Below are 13,467 nucleotides of genomic sequence, written 5' to 3'. Positions count from 1 at the left end.
AACAAACAAGAAAAGGACAAATCTGAGGGGGCACATACCCTTATGGCCCCTGTGGGCATGACATCCTGTAATGCCTTCCAGCAGTGTGGGTCAATTTCCTTTTGGAAATGTTTCCCCATACTGTCAGCATTGGAGGAAAAAAATGTGGCAGATAGCTTATTTCCGTAGGGAACTATTGGTTTTGTTCTTAAACCCTAATTTTAGGAGCCCATAGATGACTTGACATGTTTAATATTGTACACCACACACAGTCCACATAGACTATATTTCCGAGACGACCACTTTTTCCCCCTCTCTCAGCCAGCGAAACAAGTGTAGGCTATGTTGCTAAACGCGCTGAGCACAAGTCTACAGGAACTGCGCCGTCAGAGCACAGAGAGAGAGAGAGCAGTGACGGAGTGTGCTGCACACGAATGTGCTCAGTGCTGCTATCAGCCGATAGAAGCTTGACAGGCGACCAGAGGGGGACACAGATACTGATAGAGGGGGAGAGAGACTCTCTTCCGACGTCGGTGCTGGAACGGACGAGCGCGACATTCGTCCACTAACCGGTTACCGTATATTCCACGGCGGCAGACACTACAGATATCCGATGCTGGCGGAATTTAGCTGACCATAGTTGGACACGCAACATTCAGTAAGTTCGTTCATACGATACAGCCATGAATGACACTTTGTATTTTCATAATCTCTTTAGTTGCAGGGCCCTCGTAGCATTGAATATCATATGGCCTTCTATGAATAGGCCTAAACCTTATGTATTTGTGTTACTAAAGAAACAAATGCTTTACACGCAAACTTTATCATCATATTCCGTTTAATCCCAATAGTGTCTTGTGTCCTATGATTTAAGGTGAACACAATTTGGTTGAGAAATCAATACAGCAGCACCCATCGGTTGGTTGAATTGAAAGGGAACGTGTCCAATTGGGGTGTGACTATCTGTAGCCTAGTTACAGTGTGGACTCACTCATGCAGATCAACATGTCATGTTTACCTTCCTCAAAAAGGCAGCAATGTCACGAATGGAAGTTAATCAGACCTTTGGATAACCGTTGGTTGGTTCTGATGACAAACTAACAGTCAGTATATAGACACATTTTACAGATATGTTTTCCTATTACCAATATATATTTTTTTAAGAACGCTAGGCCTAATTATATGCATTCCCTCAAGACTGAAATAAACTTAAAAGTTTAGTACTGTGTTTCCAAAGATGATGTGATTGAATTGATTGGTGTCCCATATTGTATAACAGTGCATGTAGGGTAGAAAAGTGTGTTTCATTTCACAGACAAAAAGCTATATATAACAGGTAGCCCAAAACAAATCGAATCAAATTGTATTTGTCACAAGCGCCGAATACAACAGGTAGACCTTACAGTGAAATACTAACTTACAAGCCCTTAACCAACAATGCAGTTTTAAAAAAAATACCAAAAATAAATTAATAAAGTAACAAATAATTAAAGAGCAGCAGTAAAATAAAATAACAATACCAAACCCTTAATTATACAGATAAAGATGAAACATAAAATGTTTGTTACACCTATTTAAACACCTTTAGCATCATAACTGAAGTAATGACATGAACCATACAAGAACAGGAAGTCTTGTGACATATCCACATGCTGTACATTCCTATACAGTAGCCTACATCACACTTGCTTGGCAAAAAAGGTCCTGACACAGTTTCATTAATGTGAATCAGCAATGCATCATCGCATGAATATCTGCCATCTCTAAATATATATATAGTGGTTCATGTCAACATCCTCCTCCACTGTGTAACAGTGGTTTCTAGATTTCCATCATCATGGCAATCCACATCAGAGAGAAGGGAAAAGGATAGAAGAGCTGGCATTCAAATTCAGTGCTGGAGCAGGGCACAGTGAAATGTAAATCATCATGTAAGCAAATCAACTGCTACCACCAAAGCTTTGGTACACAATTATTTTTATTGTAGGGTATATATACTATTGTGCTTCTTTTTTTATGCCTTTCACTATGAACTATGACATTTTCTGAGTTGAAAATTTAAATTGTGCCTGTTGTTTATTTTGTGTCTCTAGCTGTTGGTGCCATGATCCCTCGTAGTATGCGAACAGGTGGGATGGCCCTGCCAGGGGTGGAGTCAAGGGATGTACCCCTCATTGGCTACCGGCCTTTAGCGACTGACGATGTTCCCCTCAGCAGCCAATCAGGGCAAGTGACTGACTGTACCGGACTGGACTCCTCTGAGGTTGGAAGTGATTTCATATTTGATTAACTTGATTAGGAACATGTACTGTAAGTAACTCATTCACAGCAATTAAAATGCAGTAGTAGTTTCATTGTGATGAGAGACATGAAGGTGCAGTTGCACTTTAATACCTGTAAAGTTATGGGGGGCACTGTTTCTTGTTCTCTCATATAAGCAAACTTTCTCCAGTGGTCTCATATTAAAATAAATGGCTGGTTTGATACAGAAGCACATCTGTGTCATATAATTTAAAGATGCACTGTGCAGAAATCGCTCTGCCATTTCCTTGTTGTTAAAATTCTAATAGTTATTTTCAGTTTATGTGACAAAACAAGCAAGTTGTTTTGGGTGCACATTTTGTTTTTTTGCCCTAGCACTTCATAGCTGATTCAAATAACCAACTCACCATCAAGCTTTGATTATTTGAATCAGCTGTGCAGTGCTTGGAAAAAAACAAACTATTAGAATCATTATACCATCTAAACTGCTGTGAAAATCTTTTCAATAACCAAAGATATTGTATTGTCAGCTGTTTGAAGCTGGTGTACAAAACCGGAAGTAGAAGTCTTAAAAATTAAACTGAAGACAGAGGAGGATAGAAATAGCTCACATAGAACAGCTCTACAGCGTTTTAGACTTGCTTTCAATGAGAATAACAGATCTATAACAGATCTATAGATCTACTCTATGTGAATTTGTCGGGTCGCCCAAAAAATTACTTATTGCAGCTTTAAGTCAGGTTGTCCTCTTAGTCTTGCCCTTTAAAATTGATCACATTCCTCAGACCAATGCTCATGTCTTGAGATTTACAAGACTACTGTAACATTTTTGCTAAGATGTTGCTTTCTTGAGCATGACTTTTTTGACCATATTACATATATTTTGTAATATAATTCAATATTTATTTATTTACAGCTGAATTCCCCTGAAACAGAAAGGGTTGTGTTAGTTGTTTTGAAAGTGTGCAAACCTGGACAGGTTGACAGCACGCAGGTTTTTCTCACAATGTATAACCTTTGTTAATGTTCCATTGGCCGAGACAGAGGCTGTCAAGGTTTTATCAGACAAGTTGTGGCAGTCAATTTCTGGGTTATTCTACTCTAGTCACACAGTCTTGTTGTTCTGTCACTGATGTCTGGGTTTTACTCCTTTTCAACCCTAAAGTACACAGATTATTGTTTCCATTGTAAGTTCTCGCCTCTTTTTTTAGGAAAGAATGTGTTTGTGAGATATTATACTACTTCATTTTTAACACTTAGGCCTATGTCATTTCATCACTTTGATTTTACAAATCATTATATTCACCCAATAATTGCAGACCTTATCAGGTCAATTTAAGATGAAAGCGTGATTGCCATTTAGTTGATTGTCTCTTAATTACATATCAATTAACTCCATCATTTCCCATTGACTAACTCTCATACACTTGGCTACTTGGCTTTGGTGCGTAGTGCACATGATGCTCGTCTCATTGGCTTTGACTTCACTTAGCATGCAGTCTCAAGAAACTCCCCGGGGCTATAAAAAGAAGACACCAGCTGCAGTGGTAACTTCCCTCTTGTTCTGTTTGTGTCACATGACATGACCACTGTACCAAGTGTCTCGTGTTAAATAATCTATGGGTGGCCACCAGCCGGTGGGTCTATGTGTTGTGTGTTGTACACCTGCCACACCCCCATCTCCACTCAGATATCATAGGCCGGGTTTCAGAGGACATTCTATCAAGTGGAATTGAATCAAGCCACTTGTTCACTCTTTAATGAGGGAAACTTAGATGCATGTGAATGGATTTAGACAATGGGGTCAGGCCTCACATTGACAATCCATCCCCCCTGCAGGCAATGAAACGTTTACACACAGGGAAGCATGTTCTTTAGGTCAGGTTTCATAGATATGAGCTACATTTGTTTTGCAGGTATAGCTTGGTGGAATCATTTCGGTAGTATTTCAGCTTATCTTAAAATGGGGCCTATGGTTTGTCACATAGTTCTGTGGTGACCCATATAGTCTCCTGAATATTCATTCTGAACAAAAAAAAACCTAAGTGTCTTGCCGATATGACCCTGATAGTTAAAACAACCTTATGAACCAAAGGTTTCAAAGAGATTTCAGATAAGACTTTGATATAAGGACAAAGAGCAGCTCTAGCATACCACCAGGGCTCACTTTAAAGAGTAGAGAGGGTACCATGGGATGCACAGATGAAAGCGTGAGAAGAAGAGCGGGGAAAGATGGGAGGACGGGGGTGGGAGCCTGAGAGGGAGAGCAAGGGAGCTGCAAAAAAACAGACAATAGGCATCTTTAAATACAACTTCAGAGGATATATTTACGAGCCCCAATTGTATTGCTGTGTAAAGTAGTCAACAATATTTGTGTCAGCGGTGGGATTTACGTTTTCACATGACAATAGCCTCCCATTTGCTCAGGCACCCATTTGTTCATACTGTAGAACAACCATACATACTTATTTAAAAAGACAAAGCCCAAAATGTCTGATGTTGACAAACGAGTGACGGAAGTAGAACTTGAGACTGTGTAAAGACAGGGGGTGAAGATGGTGAGATTGTGAGGCTCTTTCCCGCCCTGTACCAATGCCTATCGTACGTGGTGGTCAGAGGAGGCCGGGTTGTGAGGGAAAGAGAAAGAGAAACAATAGCAGCTCCTCACGACAGCACGTCCTGCTTCCTGTGTTTGTCTCCGCTCATTATGCACTTCCTCTATGGAGAGAAAATATGGAAATATAGAGACAAGGAGCATGTTGAATCATGAGAGAAGTTCCGCATACAGAGTATAAACATTGAGTTAAAACTAGCAACGATGTGAAAAAGTGGGCGATCAAAAGAAAACATTGGACAAAATCTGTAAACATGAGCAGACAAAATGGGAGATTTGAATGATACAGTATCTGAGGGGAGTCAAGCAAATTTCCTTATCAAGATGTTTCTCATGGAATGGACCTCAGCCACTTACTTCCATAATTATTATCATCTGCTCCCTGGGCCAGCTTTTCCTTACAGCGGAGCAGCCAAGTCCTAGTATTGATTGTTGAGGAAAATGCACTCGAACAGATTCAAAGATTTTGCGCATTTGGTAGAACAGAAACACCGTAGGGGTTGTTACATGCCACAATATTAGACATCCTCACCGGTGCCTCTGTTCCATTGCCACTCACAGACTGAGATGTGGTGATTGTGGTTGGTTGAGGTTGATGTGGATTGGGCCCAAGTAAGTGGTTATACTGTAGCTAACTGTACCAGGAAGAGTTGTGGGTAAACTTAACCTTAGACCTACTGCTTGAGACAAAAACACTGTACCATGGAAAAGGAGGCCTACAGTAGACCTATGTTAAAAATGTAAACAAGTTGTATTTAGCCTCCCTTTAACAACTGCAGTGCCTTAGAAACAGCGACTGTGCTGTTAGCCTAGTTCATAACACCCTGATTCGTTGAATGCACAGTGCTACTTTAGGCCTACAGTACAAAGGCTTCTCTGTTTTTCGTGACCTGTTGTAGGCTAGCATTAATGACAACACACAAATAATCATCTCCAAAAGTCCTGTGTTCTATGTTCTTTCTGTGTACATTGAGCTGAAATCCTCTTCAACTGGTTTGCAGTCCATGTATTTACACAACCTTCCTTTCTGTCTGTTGCATAGAGTCATATGTGTGCAGACAGTGCGTTTATAGGTGCCGGTAAACAGCGCTACAAAGGCTAGTAGTCTATGCTAGCTAGAGTTCAAATGACATTTTATTTGTCACACATGTACTTTTTTACTCCATACATTTTCCTTGACACCCAAAAGTACTCGTTAGATTTTGAATGCTTAGCAGGACAGGAAAATAGTCCAATTCATGCACTTATCAACCGAACATCCCTCATCATCCCTATTGCCTCTGATCTGGCGGAGTCACCAAATACACATACTTTGTTTGTAAATTATGTCTGAATGTTGGAGTGTTCCCATGGCTTTCCGTAAATTAAAGAAACAAGAAAATGCTGCCATCTGGTTTGCTTAATATAAGGAATTTTAAATTATGTATTCGTTTACTTTTGATACTTAAGTATATTTTAAACCAAATACTTTTAGGCTTTTCCTCAAGTAAAATTTTACTGGGTGACTTTTACATGAGTCATTTTCTATTAAGGTGTCTTTACTTTTACTCAAGTATGACAGTTGAGTACTTTTCCCACCACTGTCAAATACAACAGGTGTAGTAGACCTTACTGTGAAATGCTTACTTACAAGCTCTTAACCAACAATGCAGTTCAAGAAATAGAGTTAAGAAAATATTTACTAAATAAACGAAAGTAATTTTTTAAAATAAAAACTAACACAGTAAAATAACAATAATGAGGCTATATACAGGGGGTGCCGGTACCGAGTCAATGTGCGGGGGTACGGGTTAGTCGAGGTAATTTGTACATGTAGGTAGGGGTAAAGTGACTATGCATAGATAATAAACAGTGAGTAGCAGCAGTGTAAAAACAAAGGTGGGGGTGTCAATGTAAATAGTCCGGGTGGCCATTTGATTAATTGTTCAGCAGTCTTATGGCTTGGGGGTAGAAGCTGTTAAGGAGCCTTTTGGACCTAGACTTGGCGATCTGGTACCGCTTGCCGTGTGGTAGCAGAGAGAACAGTCTATGAATAGGGTGACTGGAGTCTTTGAACATTTCTTTGGGCCTTCCTCTGACACCGCCTAGTATATCGGTCCTGGAAGGCAGGAAGCTTGGCCCCGGTGATGTACTCGGCCGTACGCACTACCCTCTGTAGCGTCTTATGGTTGGATGCCGTGCAGTTGCCATACCAGGCAGTAATGCAATCGGTCAGGATGCTCTTGATGGTGCAGCTGTAGAACTTTTTGAGGATCTGGTGACCAATGCCAAAACCTTTCAGTCTCGTGAGGGGGAAAAGGTGTTGTTGTGCCTTCTTCATGACTGTCTTGGTGTGTTTGGACCATGATAGTTTGTTGGTGTGGACACCAAGGAACTTGAAACTCTCGACCCGCTCCACTACAGCCCCATCGATGTTAATGGGGGCCTGTTCAGCCCTCCTTTTCCTGTAGTCCACGATCAGCTCCTTTATCTTGCTCACATTGAGGGAGATATGGTTGTTCTGGCACCACACTGCCAGGTCTCTGAACTCCTCCCTGGTTAACATGCTAACATTTGCTTATGCTAACAGCCAGACCTAGCTTCTACTAGTGCTAACAGGCAGTAACCTGAACCAGTCTATCATTGTGAGGCTGTGAAAGTCTCCACCTGTGTGTCAACATGTGCTCACCCCCTAGTGTCGTTAGCCCGTTGTGTAAACAGGGCGTGTTTTCTGCTTTATTCATTGTCTAGGAACATTTATGAACTGTCATTAGCATATGTCACATATTTTTTATTTTTTTTATTTTTTATTTCACCTTTATTTAACCAGGTAGGCTAGTTGAGAACAAGTTCTCATTTGCAACTGCGACCTGGCCAAGATAAAGCATAGCAGTGTGAACAGACAACACAGAGTTACACATGGAGTAAACAATTAGCAAGTCAATAACACAGTAGAAAAAATGGGCAGTCTATATACAATGTGTGCAAAAGGCATGAGGAGGTAGGCGAATAATACAATTTTGCAGATTAACACTGGAGTGATAAATGATCAGATGGGCATGTACAGGTAGAGATATTGGTGTGCAAAAGAGCAGAAAAGTAAATAAATAAAAACAGTATAAAAACAGTATGGGAATGAGGTAGGTGAAAAAGGGTGAGCTATTTACCTATAGACTATGTACAGCTGCAGCGATCGGTTAGCTGCTCGGATAGCTGATGTTTGAAGTTGGAGAGGGAGATAAAAGTCTCCAACTTCAGCGATTTTTGCAATTCGTTCCAGTCACAGGCAGCAGAGTACTGGAACGAAAGGCGGCCAAATGAGGTGTTGGCTTTAGGGATGATCAGTGAGATACACCTGCTGGAGCGCGTGCTACGGATGGGTGTTGCCATCGTGACCAGTGAACTGAGATAAGGCGGAGCTTTACCTAGCATGGACTTGTAGATGACCTGGAGCCAGTGGGTCTGGCGACGAATATGTAGTGAGGGCCAGCCGACTAGAGCATACAAGTCGCAGTGGTGGGTGGTATAAGGTGCTTTAGTGACAAAACGGATGGCACTGTGGTAGACTGCATCCAGTTTGCTGAGTAGAGTGTTGGAAGCCATTTTGTAGATGACATCGCCGAAGTCGAGGATCGGTAGGATAGTCAGTTTTACTAGGGTAAGCTTGGCAGCGTGAGTGAAGGAGGCTTTGTTGCGGAATAGAAAGCCGACTCTGGATTTGATTTTTGATTGGAGATGTTTGATGTGAGTCTGGAAGGAGAGTTTGCAGTCTAGCCAGACACCTAGGTACTTATAGATGTCCACATATTCAAGGTTGGAACCATCCAGGGTGGTGATGCTAGTCGGGCATGCGGGTGCAGGCAGCGATCGGTTGAAAAGCATGCATTTGGTTTTACTCGCGTTTAAGAGCAGTTGGAGGCCACGGAAGGAGTGCTGTATGGCATTGAAGCTCGTTTGGAGGTTGGATAGCACAGTGTCCAATGACGGGCCGAAAGTATATAGAATGGTGTCGTCTGCGTAGAGGTGGATCAGGGAATCGCCCGCAGCAAGAGCAACATCATTGATATACACAGAGAAAAGAGTCGGCCCGAGAATTGAACCCTGTGGCACCCCCATAGAGACTGCCAGAGGACCGGACAGCATGCCCTCTGATTTGACACACTGAACTCTGTCTGCAAAGTAATTGGTGAACCAGGCAAGGCAGTCATCCGAAAACCGAGGCTGTTGAGTCTGCCGATAAGAATTTGGTGATTGACAGAGTCGAAAGCCTTAGCGAGGTCGATGAAGACGGCTGCACAGTACTGTCTTTTATCGATGGCGGTTATGATATCATTTAGTACCTTGAGTGTGGCTGAGGTGCACCCGTGACCGGCTCGGAAACCAGATTGCACAGCGGAGAAGGTACGGTGGGATTCGAGATGGTCAGTGACCTGTTTGTTGACTTGGCTTTCGAAGACCTTAGATAGGCAGGGCAGGATGGATATAGGTCTATAGCAGTTTGGGTCCAGGGTGTCTCCCCCTTTGAAGAGGGGATGACTGCGGCAGCTTTCAATCCTTGGGGATCTCAGACGATATGAAAGAGAGGTTGAACAGGCTGGTAATAGGGGTTGCGACAATGGCGGCAGATAGTTTCAGAAATAGCGGGTCCAGATTGTCAAGCCCAGCTGATTTGTACGGGTCCAGGTTTTGCAGCTCTTTCAGAACATCTGCTATCTGGATCTGGGTAAAGGAGAACCTGGAGAGGCTTGGGTGAGGAACTACGGGGGGGCGGAGCTGTTGGCCGAGGTTGGAGTAGCCAGGCGGAAGGCATGGCCAGCCGTTGAGAAGTGCTTATTGAAGTTTTCGATAATCATGGATTTATCGGTGGAGACCGTGTTTCCTAGCCTCAGTGCAGTGGGCAGCTGGGAGGAGGTGCTCTTGTTCTCCATAGACTTCACAGTGTCCCAGAACTTTTTGGAGTTGGAGCTACAGGATGCAAACTTCTGCCTGAAGAAGCTGGCCTTAGCTTTCCTGACTGACTGCGTGTATTGGTTCCTGACTTCCCTGAACAGTTGCATATCACGGGGCTATTCGATGCTATTGCAGTCCGCCACAGGATGTTTTTGTGCTGGTCGAGGGCAGTCAGGTCTGGAGTGAACCAAGGGCTGTATCTGTTCTTGGTTCTGCATTTTTTGAACGGAGCATGCTTATCTAAAATGGTGAGGAAGTTACTTTTAAAGAATGACCAGGCATCCTCAACTGACGGGATGAGGTCAATGTCCTTCCAGGATACACGGGCCAGGTCGATTAGAAAGGCCTGCTCACAGAAGTGTTTTAGGGAGCGTTTGACAGTGATGAGGGGTGGTCGTTTGACTGCGGCTCCGTGGCGGATACAGGCGATGAGGCAGTGATCGCTGAGATCCTGGTTGAAGACAGCGGAGGTATATTTGGAGGGCCAGTTGGTCAGGATGACGCGTCTATGAGGGTGCCCTTGTTTACAGAGTTAGGGTTGTACCTGGTGGGTTCCTTGATGATTTGAGTGAGATTGAGGGCATCTAGCTTAGATTGTAGGACTGCCGGGGTGTTAAGCATGTCCCAGTTTAGGTCACCTAACAGAACAAACTCTGAAGCTAGATGGGGGCGATCAATTCACAAATGGTGTCCAGGGCGCAGCTGGGAGCTGACGGGGGTCGGTAGCAGGCGGCAACAGTGATAGACTTGTTTCTGGAGAGAGTAATTTTCAAAATTAGTAGTTCAAACTGTTTGGGTATGGACCTGGAAAGTATGACATTACTTTGCAGGCTATCTCTGCAGTAGACTGCGACTCCGCCCCCTTTGGCAGTTCTATCTTGACGGAAGATGTTATAGTTGGGTATGGAAATCTCTGAATTTTTGGTGGCCTTCCTGAGCCAGGATTCAGACACGGCAAGGACATCAGGGTTAGCAGAGTGTGCTAAAGCAGTGAGTAAAACAAACTTAGGGAGGAGGCTTCTGATGTTGACATGCATAAAACCAAGACTTTTCGATCACAGAAGTCAACAAATGAGGGTACCTGGGGGCATGCAGGGCCTGGGTTTACCTCCACATCACCCACGGAACAGAGAAGGAGTAGTATGAGGGTGCGGCTAAAGGCTATCAAAACTGGTCGCCTAGAGCGTTGGGGGCAGAGGATAAGAGGAGCAGGTTTCTGGGCATGGTAGAATATATTCAGGGCATAATGCGCAGACAGGGGTATGGTGGGGTGCGGGTACAGCGGAGGTAAGCCCAGGCACTGGGTGATGATGAGAGAGGTTGTATCTCTGGACATGCTGGTTGTAATGGGTGAGGTCACCGCATGTGTGGGGGTGGGACAAAGGAGGTGACAGGGGTATGCAGAGTGGATCTAGGGGCTCCATTGTGAACTAAAACAATGATAACTAACCTGAACAACAGTATACAAGGCATATTGACATTTGGGAGAGACATACAGCGAGGCATACAGTAATCACAGGTGTTGAATTGGGAAAGCTAGCTAAAAACAGTAGGCGAGGCTAATCAGCTAGCACAACAAACAGCAGGTAAAATGGCGTTGACTAGGCAACTGGGCCGACAGATAAACAAACAAGCAGAATAGGGTACCGTGATTAATGGACAGTCCAGCGTGTGTCAGCTATGTAGCCAAGAGATCAGTGTCCAGGGGGCAGCGGTGGATGGGCAGGGAAGCTGGGCTGGCGAGTGTTATCCAGGTTTTTTTTTTTTTAAATTTTTTTTTTTTTAACTAACAATGACTAAATAGCTTGTAGCTGGTTAGCGTCTGGAGGTTCTTGAGTGTGTCATAAAAATAAATAAAAATTAAAAGTGATAGCGAATCCGTATCACAGTGGGTGAGGCAGGTTTCCGGAAGGTATAAACAAATAAAAATCAAAGAGAGATAGAAAGTAAATGGGTTCAGAAGTGTTTGGGATGAGGTGAGTCAGATGGTTAGCAGGCCTGTGCTAACAAGCTAACAGTTCGTAGGCCCGGGCTAGACAAGCTAGCCGTTAGCAGGCCGAATAGCAAGTAGGGAGATAGCGAGGGCTAGAGAGCTAACCTAACAAGTCAGAGCAGCTTACCGATCACAGCACCTGTACACAGCCCATCTGTAAATAGCCCACCCAACTACCTCATCCCCATATTGTTTTTTTTGTTGCTCTTTTGCACCCCAGTATCTCTACTTGCACATCATCATCTGCACATGTATTACTCCAGTGTTAATGCTAAATTGTAATTATTTTGCCACTATAGCCAATTTATTGCCTTATTACCTCTCTAATGTTACTACATTTGCACACACTGTATATAGATTTTTATATTGTGTTATTGACTGTACGTCTGTTTATCCCATGTGTAACTCTGTGTTGTTGTTTTTTCGCACTGCTTTGCTTTATCTTGGCCAGGTCGCAGTTGTAAATGACCTACCTGGTTAAATAAAGGTTAAATAAATAAAAATGTAAAAAAGTGTCAGAGGATGTAATGATCCTCAGAGCAGGTTTGTTGAAATGTTGATGATGAAGGATGAGTTTACTCTATTCATTGTAGGAAGAGAGGTAGTCAAACAGGTTTAGTTACAGATGTAGGTCATTCACACAGGGAAAGAGAGTGGGAGAGAAGGAAGGAGGGATTGAAAGAGAGAAGGTATTGTAAAGAGAGAGGGATTGAAAGAGAGAAGGTATTGTTCAGCCAATCGCTGCAGGCCATCTCATTGTGTGTAGGCTATGTGAGTCCCCTGTGTGTTCAACAGTTGAGTCTAATATTATATCATCCCTCTCCTGTGTGTATGTATTGTATGTGTGTATGTGTGTATGTGTGTCTGTGTGTCTGTGTGTGTGTGTCTGTCTGTCTGTCTGTCTGTCTGTCTGTCTGTCTGTCTGTCTGTCTGTCTGTCTGTCTGTCTGTCTGTCTGTCTGTCTGTGCCTGAGTGAGTGAGGGAGGGAGGGAGTGAGGGAGGGAGGGAGTGAGTGTATATGTTTGTATACGTCTATCTCTGTGTGTGTTATGGGTGTGTCCATGTGACGCAGGCACACAGAGAGGTTGGCCCTACCTAATGACGGCTCCAGGTGTGTTTGTGTGTTAAGTCCGAGAGCCAGACTAACTGAAAGACAAAAGACAAACTATCCCTCGGTCATTGAAAAACGACGGTCAAGGAGGAAGTAGGAAACTAAAAAGGCAGATGAAAGAAAGTGGACAAGATGGTGTTTGTAGCTTTCTTCTGAAGTTCTCAAAGAAGCTAAAGGCTTGTAGCCTGTCTGGACTTGTCGAGACAAAGGTAACTTGTGTTTTTTTGGGTCAATGTCAATGAGATACAGATAGGGGGGAAAAAGAAAGCGCAACAGACAGATATGAGATCTACAACAGAAACATGCTGCAGTAGGTGGAGCCACATGTTCTGAACCTTTGTCATGATAATAGAGGGACTATGGATTTGTATTTTATTTTTATTTAACCTTTATTTAACTAGGCAAGCCAGTTATGAACAAATTCTTATTTACAATGACGGCCTACTCTGGCCAAACCCTAACCCAGACGACGCTGGGCCAATTTTCCACCGCCCTATGGGACTCCCAATCACGTTCGGTTGTGATACAGGCGAGAATCGAACCAGGGTCTGTAGTTACACTTCTAGCACTGAGATGCAG

At 43.3% G+C, this 13,467-nt stretch overlaps 1 protein-coding gene across 1 annotated transcript in view; it reads left to right on the top strand.

Annotated features, from left to right (window-relative positions):
• The first annotated feature begins 357 nt into the window (after nt 1-357).
• Nucleotides 358-13,467, top strand: part of LOC118367451 (ral guanine nucleotide dissociation stimulator-like 2) — a 25,302-nt gene continuing 12,192 nt past the window's right edge. Inside the window, 2 exon segments of the mRNA XM_052494268.1 lie at nt 358-637; nt 2,073-2,242. Of these exon segments, the coding sequence (XP_052350228.1) occupies nt 2,084-2,242 (159 nt within the window). The 5' untranslated portion in view covers nt 358-637; nt 2,073-2,083.

Source organism: Oncorhynchus keta, chromosome 34 (genome assembly GCF_023373465.1).
Source record: "Oncorhynchus keta strain PuntledgeMale-10-30-2019 chromosome 34, Oket_V2, whole genome shotgun sequence".
Classification (NCBI taxonomy): Eukaryota; Metazoa; Chordata; class Actinopteri; order Salmoniformes; family Salmonidae; genus Oncorhynchus; species Oncorhynchus keta.
Note: the sequence above shows the minus strand (reverse complement) of the source record. Positions and strands in the feature narration are given on the sequence as shown.